Source organism: Coregonus lavaretus, assembly GCF_964263955.1.
Source record: "Coregonus lavaretus genome assembly, chromosome: 10".
In the NCBI taxonomy this organism is placed as follows: Eukaryota; Metazoa; Chordata; class Actinopteri; order Salmoniformes; family Salmonidae; genus Coregonus; species Coregonus lavaretus.
Genome location: NC_139997.1, coordinates 45,778,959 through 45,788,865, shown reverse-complemented (window position 1 = coordinate 45,788,865; position 9,907 = coordinate 45,778,959). Strand labels below are relative to the sequence as shown.

At 43.5% G+C, this 9,907-nt stretch overlaps 1 protein-coding gene across 1 annotated transcript; it reads right to left on the bottom strand.

The window, feature by feature from the left end:
• Nucleotides 1-5,730: 5,730 nt before the first annotated feature.
• Nucleotides 5,731-9,473, bottom strand: LOC311135874 (serine/threonine-protein kinase TAO3-like; the record flags this gene model as incomplete). Its single annotated transcript, XM_084169898.1, has 8 exons — nt 9,342-9,473; nt 8,085-8,321; nt 7,756-7,884; nt 7,449-7,652; nt 6,986-7,225; nt 6,567-6,779; nt 5,989-6,171; nt 5,731-5,892 (listed from the first exon to the last, which is right to left on the bottom strand). Exons 2-8 carry the CDS (start codon nt 8,268-8,270, stop codon nt 5,731-5,733), a joined length of 1,317 nt encoding a protein of 438 aa, XP_084026024.1. The 5' UTR covers nt 8,271-8,321; nt 9,342-9,473.
• Between the last annotated feature and the right edge of the window lie 434 nt (nt 9,474-9,907).

Below are 9,907 nucleotides of genomic sequence, written 5' to 3'. Positions count from 1 at the left end.
TGTTTCCATTGATCATCCTTGAGATGTTTCTACAACTTGATTGGAGTCCACCTGTGGTAAATTCAATTGATTGGACATGATTTGGAAAGGCACAAACCTGTCTATATAAGGTCCCACAGTTGACAGTGCATGTCAGAGCAAAAACCAAGCCTTGAGGTCAAAAGGAATTGGCCATAGAGCTCCGAGATAGGATTGTGTCGAGGCACAGATCTGGGGAAGGGTACCAAAACATTTCTGCAGCATTGAAGGTCCCCAAGAACACAGTGGCCTCCATCATTCTTAAATGGAAGAAGTTTGGAACCACCAAGACTCTTCCTAGAGCTGGCCGCCTGGCCAAACTGAGCAATCGGGGGAGAAGGGCCTTGGTCAGGGAGGTGACCAAGAACCCGATGGTCACTCTGACAGAGCTCCAGAGTTCCTCTGGAGATGGGAGAACCTTCCAGAAGGATAACCATCTCTGCAGCACTCCACCAATCATGCCTTTATGGTAGAGTGGCCAGACGGAAGACACTCCTCAGGAAAAGGCACATGACATCCCGCTTGGAGTTTGCCAAAAGGCACCTAAAGACTCTGACCATGAAAAACATGAGAAACAAGATTCTCTGGTCTGATGAAACCAAGATTGAACTAAAGAACTGAATGCCAAGCGTCACGTCTGGAGGAAACCCGGCACCATCCCTACGGTGAAACATGGTGGTGGCAGCATCATGCTGTGGGGATGTTTTTCAACGTCAGGGACTGGGAGACTAGTCAGGATCGAGGGAAAGATGAATGGAGCAAAGTACAGAGAGAACCTTGATGAAAACCTGCTCCAGAGCGCTCAGGACCTCAGACTGGGGGGGAAGGTTCACATTCCAACAGGACAATGACCCTAAGGACACAGCCAAGACAACACAGGAGTGGCTTCGGGACAAGTCTCTAAATGTCCTTGAGTGGCCCAGCCAGAGCCCGGACTTGAACCCGATCTAACACCTCTGGAGAGACCTGGAAATATCTGTGCAGCGACACTCCCCATCCAACGTGACAGAGCTTGAGAGGATCTGCAGAGAAGAATGGGAGAAATACAGGTGTGCCAAGCTTGTAGCGTCATACCCAAGAAGACTCGAGGCCGTAATCGCTGCCAAAGGTGTTTCAACAAAGTACTGAGTGAAGGGTCTGAATACTTATGTTTTAAATGTGATATTTCATTGTTGTATTTTGCAAAATTGTCTAAAAACCAGTTTTTGCTTTGTTATTATGGGGTATTGTGTGTAGATTGATGAAGGGGGAAAAAAACAATTTAATCAATTTTAGAATAAGGCTGTAACGTAACAAAATGTGGAAAAAGTCAAGGTGTCTGATAACTTTCCGAATGCATTGTAGTTATATGATGGAATCATAGTTATATCCATAAACAATTACTTTTATTGAGAAGAGGAAAGGGATTTATTTCAAACCTATTTGAGTTCCATGTGTTAACTAGCATCACATTGATGTTGGGCTTGCATGTCACAATCTGACAACCATCCCCATTGTAAGCTGAATTACGTTGAAAAGACGCCTAAAATACTTATATTCCATATGTTGAAAAGACGTCTATGTTTCAGAAGTTTGGACAGCACAGTACAGTACAGTCCTGTTGAAGTTGAGGACTTGGTGGACTGTATATTCTGTAGGGTTAGGTTTTACTTAGCACTGTGTTCTCTCCCAGGTGCTTGTAAGGGCACAGATGACAGACCGGTATGATTCCAGTTGAGGTTGTTTAATGACGCTGATTCACAGACTTTACTTGGCTCATTGCGCTCTAGCGACTCCTTGTGGTGGGCCTGGCGCCTGCAGGCTGACTGCGGTCGTCAGTTGAGTGGTGTTTCCTCCGACACATTGGTGCAGCTGGCTTCCGGGTTAAGCGGGCGGGTGTTAAGAAGGGCGGTTTGGCGGGTCATGTTTCGGAGGACGCATGACTCGACCTTCGCCTCTCCCGAGCCCGTTGGGGAGTTGCAGCGATGAGACAAGTTCACAATTGGATATCACGAAATTGGGGAGAAAAAGGGGGTAAAATACAAAAAATGTAGTTAACACAAATGTTTACAGCTTTAATTTTTTTACTTTATCAAAATATTTAATTTTCATCCAAATATCAGATGGTTACTGTTTGTTTTATTCAGCATTGATATGACAATTTGAGTGGAGTAAGAACTACAATGTCACACTACTGTATGTTGAATTTATTTTTACTTATTTATTTTAGTTAGAAATACTGTTCTATAAATAAAGGCTTTACTTTTTCTAAAACTTTGTAAATTGGTTTAATTATTGCTGAAAAGCAAATGGCTAACACTGTGACAACCAACCCCATACTGTGTGACAACCAACCCCAGGATGGGGCTGGTTGTCACTAGTGGACAGAGTGTGTTTGATGGCTTATAACTCCATGTTGGAATAAGATACTCTATAAGGATAAAAGGGTCCCCATTTCAACCCAAGACCTTATAAATAGTTTTATAACATATACTGGTGCTGAAAAATACACTAATTAGTCAAAGTGACAACTAACCCCTGTCTCTCCTACCCTGTAGTGTCTGTCTCTGTCCCCAGCACCAAACCAAGCCACACCTCGAAGGCTATTGAAACCTACAACATTTTATTTTGTCAGGAAACTCCTGTTAGGTAAATCTGTGTTTCAGCTTTGTCATCAGATGAGGATTGTCCAATTACTTATCCGTTTATTTTGTTTATAACCAATAAAAATCATGCTGCTCCATTTTCAACCACAATCCCCAAATATTTGATTGAACCAACCATGACCCCAAACAATTATGAATTTTCAGTGATGACATTTGTGAAATTAATCACCAAAGTGGGGCAAGTACTGAAAACGGTCATTTTTAAAAGAAACATTTTGCTTACTCATGACATGATGTAAGAATGATGCATGTTGTTCATTTCTGCTTGATTCAGACTTGTTGATGTTGATTCAACCAGTTTTTTGGAGGTGAGCATTTTATTCTGATTTACATCAGCAGGGACTCTAGTTCTATCAGATGACTGACTGTTTGAGAAAAGTCAGGGGGAACTCGTACGACCACATCCCTGTCAGCACAACTCAGGTAAGGGTAGAGCGCCTCTACCACAACTCCTCTACCATGCATCCCAGGGTACTTTCCATTTAGCCAATGTTTAAAAGGCTGCTGCTGATACCACAGCCAGTCAACACTTCGAGGAACTTACAGTTGAATTCTTGCCAGTGAATACAGACTTAAAGTCAGTGAGAATGTCCCTCCCCTACAGCCAGATCAAACAGATACACAGTCTGCATGGTAAGATGGTAGGCCACAGGGCATCGAGGAAACACAGGAAGCCGTGTAACTTCCCTCACCAGCAGTTCACACACAGCACTGTGGGAAATATGGACTGTCCCTTCTTGTGAATCTGACATGCTATAATTATTTTTGTATTTTTTGTGACTCCTTACGGTATGCGGTTGTTCTGGTCAATAACACTTTGCCAGGTCAGTGTGTATACTGTATATAATGCATATGGTAACAATACAGGAAATAATAAAATAATTGCACATTGACAATGGATGCAGGATGTTGATGCAGTCATCATGTTTCAAGATAATTTATTTTATTTTGTCTCTGTGCCACACAGGAAATGCTGCATGGCTTAGTTTAGGAAAGTCCCCTTTATTCTAGCTAAATACATATTTCTTGATAACTGAAGTTCACATAAACACTTTGGTTCATAACAGGTTTGAACCAGGTTTGAACCATTTGTCAACAAAAGTTACAATCTGAAAAACCTTCCAACCTCAAAATATGTTGCATTCAAAGGAGTAATTTACAGCAAATCATTCCAAAACTGAGGCCTATAGTATAACTTTGTCACTTGAAGTCTAGCCACGAGCCATGAGTCTGGGGGTATCAACAATGCCATACTGGGTTTCTCACATTGAAAATATTAGTTGTATTTCGAATTCCATAGTTAGTTCTCTTGCATTTGTGTCAGATATTATACCATTCTCAATCTCACTTGCCCAGCCCACCACTATGAAGAGCATGATTTCCATCACTTATCAATGTGTTGGAAATAGGACTGGGGAGTGGGTTTGGAGGCAACTGTCAAAATACCAGGGTTGCATTCAAGATCTCAACACTAAACAATCTTTTGAAACTGTTCACCCTGGACACTTTGAAATAGTTTGTAACATCTATAGACAGACATTCAATCTGGTCTTCTATCTGTGTCAAAGGACCACGAAGGCTGATGGTGATATTAGAAATCAAGCACCAAACCATTTCCTTCCCAGTCACTGTAATGGACACATGGTGCAACCTTATGTGCAATAACAACAGTGAACACTGCAAAACATTGTACATCTGGTAACTAAACAGCTATGACTTGAATGCAACCCAGAACAAAGCAACCACCTGCCAGGTTAACCATTAACAGACATCTTTAAAAAAGATGTACTTACAGTAATTCTGTGATACCATTAAACTGTTTTTATACAATCTGATAAGTCTGCAGTGATTTGTTTTCAGTATGTTGCTCTACTGTATTACCATGTCAGTTATATTTGTGACAAAAAAAAAACGTATTTCCAATTAAAATGTGAAGTTCCTTCATCAGTAATCGACCAATGCTTCTGTATCTCCTAGCTAGGTTCTCAAATACAAATATTTATATCAAAAGTTATACAGCACAATTCTCACCATTTTCCTTTACAATACCTTTTGATTAGTGAACATTAAATGATTCACAAATTTGAATGGAACAAACAATGGTGTTGGCCGTGCTAAACAAACATGAAGGAACAACTACAAATCAAAACCGCTTCATAGGCACAACTTAAATAAAGGCATTTGTGAAATTGTCATATCTAATATGGCGCTTATGTTCAGTATCAATAGGCATTAAAACAAAAATGCTATGACCACTTTTATTTACAAACGGCTAAAATCTCGACAGATTCATGCTTTACTTCACAACCTGAATGTCTTTAAAGTGCATGCAATAATAAGCAGTTTTACTGAGTTGAATCATTGTGTTAAATACACACCTTGATTAAACTGATGCCAATAATTCCTAAATACTGAACGATGGAAAATAAATACTGTAATTATTTAAAAAAGTGAAGGAATATATTCTTTAGCACAATATGGAATTAAGTAAAAGCTCTCCATAAAACTGTCTACATACAACCTCTGACACCGTCCCCATACCTTTTTCTAGCTTACAGTATTCACATACAGTATTACTCACATTCTCTGAGAAGAAAGACGAAGCAGCTAAACACCACGGTGTAGTCCGCAGCTCACATTCCACAATCGCAATGCCCCTCAATGTAACATACGCATTAAGCATTATCTGAACATGATGGGTTAATACTTAAACATATCAAAGTGCTCATTTTTACTAAAATTTCCTGAATTCATACCAAAAGGAGGATGACGGCATGGAGAAAAGAGTCAGTTATTATTTTTAATAAGCATTTTTTTCTCAATCTCCAACGCGTTACTTTTCAGTTACACACACTTGGTTTGTGTTGTGAATGAATCTTGTTTTATTTTCCTCCTTTTTAAGTTGCACATGACTGCGCTATGCTGTGGTGTGGTATCTAAAAGACTGTAGAGAGAAAGAGAGAGAGTTATCCAGCGTTGTCACTGTGGAGGTTGACAGTGAGACAGTGCAGGCACGTGTCTACACCATACACCAGAAGAGAAGAGTCCTCCACACACACATCCATTTTCATCTGTCGTCCTCCTTGGGGAAGTCCAGTGATCCTAAGCTCCCAAACCCCAGCCTAGCGCTCTCTGCATCGAAAGCGTCCATCTCCCTCTCCTGCCGTTCAAACAGGTGCTTGATCCTTTCAGTGCGTTCCTTCTGAAGTGAGGCCAGCTCCTCTTCAATCTGAATCCACAATAGTGAATATATAACAATCAAATAGGTGAAGTGGTCAGTTTAAAGAGGTGAGTCTGTGTTACTTATAAAATAATAAAAACATACCTTTTGTTCCAGGTGGGCCCTGCGTAAGGAGACTTCCTGCTCCAGCTTCTGCAGCTCCTGCTCGTGTTGGGCTTCTGTCTGGGCCTTGGTCTTGCTCTGGTAGGCATCCAGGAGCTCCACCTCCTGCTGCAGCTGCTGCTTCAACGCCTGGCACTCTCTTTGCTGCTCCTCCTCCAGACGCATCTGGAGGACAAGAGAGCGAGAGAGAGAGGGTTAAACATACATGTAAGTAAAGTAGCCTTGCACAAGCTGGAACGACTCATAGGAGCAGGAGCTTATCTCCTGTTTCTGTAGCATGATGTACAAATACACCCCCTGGACAGGACGCTAGTCTATCGTGGGGCCTTACCCCAATCTATCTCCTTAAAGCTAAGTGCCAAGCAGAGACTCTTCGGGTCCCATTTTTTCAGTCTTTGGTATGACTCGGCCAGGGATCGAACTCCCAACCTTCCCATCTCAAGTCAGACACTCTAACCACAAGGCCACTGAGTTGGTAAAAAATGAAAAGCATGTACCAGCAGAGATTGTGTGGCTGTTTGGAGGTTAAGGGCCCAGCCAGAGCCCGGACCTCCCCTTACCGCTTGTGAGGCCATCATCTCATTGATGCTCTGCTCGTACTGCTCGGCCAGCACCGCGAGCTTGCGTGTCTGCTCCTCCTTCAGTGACTTTAGGATGGCCTTGTGCTCACTCTTAGGAGAGACCTCAAGCTGATGGTTCCTCAGGGCTTTGTATTGCTTGTTCTGCACCTTACACGTGTCCTGGAACTGTTTCTTGATCTGCATCTCCAACATCTCCAGATGGACAAATAGAAAGAAACAATGGTAAGAAACATACAGTAATTTTGCCGGTTTTGGGTGCCGGCTGAGCTTCAGTCTGACCAGGGGTGCAACGTTAATTCAAGGGTCTTTGCCTAGATGTGCAGACACACAATGATTCATCATTGGCTCTTACTAAACCAAATTTACAGTGCAACAGCTGCAGTATAGATTCTATGCACCTTGAGGTTCCGGGGCTGCTGCCTCTGTTCCAGGGCGTGCTTCCTGTGCAGCTCTCTCTGCCGCCGGCCGTTGTACTCCTCCTGGTTCTCCAACTCGGTCTGGTGCTGCAGGCGGATCAGATCAACACGGAGCCTCTGCAGCGTCTGCAGCTGCCTGCGCTCCAGCTCCTGAGTGGACTCGTCCTGTCGGATCATCAGGGCCTGCTCCATCTCCTTCTGGGTCTTCTTCTTATTCAGCTCCTGGGACGGGACATATTCCTCATCTTTCCATTTCATTTCAAATATACAATACTTCAGATTTGTACAATGCAAACTAGGCCATTTAACAAAAGAGGCAAAGTTGAAGAAAGCAATCATACAATAGACTGATAAAGAAGGTATATAAAAGCACACATCTATCAGCATCATGGGCACTGCATGTTGTGAGTAAGTTAGCTAACTAAATCTCAGAGAGGAACTGTACCTCTCTCATTTGCTCCTGTTCAAACTCGTGCCTCCTGACCAGTGTCCTGCGTTTCAGGGCCCGGCAACTCCTGTCATAGACCAGCCTCTGCTGGTCAAGGAGGTGGGCCTCATCGTCAGCCTGCGAGCGCTGCACCGTCTCCTTGTGTCTGGACAGACGCTCCTGCTTCTCCTCCTTGGGCGTACTGGGGTCCTCATACATCTCCTGCAACCCCCAGACAAGAACCAGGGCTTAGTGGTCATGGGAGAAAATGCATGGAAAATGCAAACAATTTCACACAAACAATGTTAATGATTTATACGTTTACCTCTTTGATCTTCTCTTTACAGAGCCTGTACTCTCTTTTCTGGTTGTCTAAGAAGGTGGTCAGCTCCTTCTTTTGCTGGGCAATGATCTGTTGCTGGATCCTCTTCTCCTCTGCTGTAGCTGCCTTTAACTGTACGGTAACATATTAAATGTTCCAGAATTAGAGGTTTATCACCTCCCTTCGATGTTCTGTTTAAAATTCTGACATTATGCTGAAAGGGCAAAATTCTAAGGATGCTATCTAATCAAGGAGTTTGAACATCTTCAGTTTACACCTCATTCATACCAATCCGAACCTACTGTCCTACCAGGCTACAGTACGTCATTCACCTCTTTGTCTGTGTGAACGGCATGCCGTTTGGCCAGTCTCTCCAGTTCTATGTAAGTGTTGTTGGCGTGGGTCTCCACTTCTTTCTGCAACCGGAGCCTATGCTCATCCATCTCCGCCTTCAGCCTGTTCTCCAGGGCGATCAGCTGCTTCTGGTGCTGCCGCCGCGTGCGCTTATAACCAGACATCTGCTCCCGCAGCTCAGAGTCCTGCTCATGCTCCTGGATCTACCTGGTGACCTGGACACAGGGGTCAGGGGTCGGAGGCCACAGAGAGAACGGTCAGGGGTGAAAAGCAAGAGGGCCTGTGAAGGAAGACGACTGTAGAATTAAAATGTACTGTACTGTATCGTTCAACATGGACGAGTACCCTAGTCATACTCTGTAATAGACTGTAAAATACAGAAGAACAATGTTCTTTGTGAATCTGACTCATAACTTGACATATTTTATTGTCTTTGCAAGAATACCTTAAATGGAATAGAATCCTCACAAAGACTATATACAATACACCTAAAGGTAATATATAATCTGAGTTCTAGTCCAACACCTGTAAAGTCCAATCAATTATAACTAAAGATCGCCTCTATGACCACCTGTCACAAATCCTGTCATAAATGTGACACATACAAACACACACACGCAAAGGCATATGCACACACACACACACACACACACAAAATTGTTAATTGGTGGACATTCCTGAGGATTATTAGCTACAGTATCTGTGGATAGCATTTTCCAGGGCAGGAAATAATGCATACTGCTCCTCTTCACTGATTGATCATGGCTGCTTGGCTCAGATTTCATGCTAGTAACATAGCACATGCATCATCAATTATGGTAGCTACATACATGAACATGAAGAGGGTGCCTTGAATGTAAATGTGGTGTTCTTCATGCTAATATATCTGTCAAGTACATACTGTATATGTAGCCACAAATGGAACGGTATGAGCCTGGTTTGCAGGCCTACTATTGAATGGTAATGGTAAAGGTACAGCTTGTAAATCAATAACAAAAAACACTTGAAATCACGATAAACAGACATCGAAATAGATTTTATATAAATCCAAACGATTACACACACATAAAATAAAGGCAGAGGGGGGGAAACGGAGGATGGAAAAAACAACACTTATTAACGGGATCTGGTTGCCATGACTACAGATGTGCAGCTGAGAGGACGGAGAGGGAGAGAGAGACCCCCCCCCCCCCCCCATTTCTTATGCAAACAACGCGGAGAGGGAGCCTGCCTACCAAAGATGCTGATGATTTGATGGTGGCAAAGCGTTCAGAGATCTTGCAGTCGAGAGCCCGGCTCTTGTGAGAAGAAGTAGGCCGCAGCTCTGGCCTGGCGTCCCTGTGCACAGCCTCATCCCTCACGCAAGCATGGTCCTGCAGGGGGGGAGGAAAAGGAGGAGAGAGAGGGAGTGGGCACTTCCCAGGCCCTCTGTGCTCGCTGCTGCTGCTGCTATCGCTGCCGTGTCTCCCAGCATCCAGCACACATCCTGCTTTAAATGCATCCTTCCCCTGCGTGGTCCCTCGCTACTGCCTGCAGCTCCTCGCTAGAAAAGAACAGGGCATCGCAGAGTGATCGCATGCATCGCCAGGAAGGCATCAGCTGAAGGCAGTCCTTGTTTCTGGCGTCTCCACTTCCTGAGGAGGAGGAACCAAATGGATCCGGTGGGAAAGGGTGAATTATACAATGCCTATAACAGACAATCAGGACAAAAAGAAGAGGAGGAAAATTATAAAGAGAGATTGTTGCACTCCTCCTCTCTGTACTCAAAAAAAAAAAAAATAGATTATGAGCGGTATTCCTT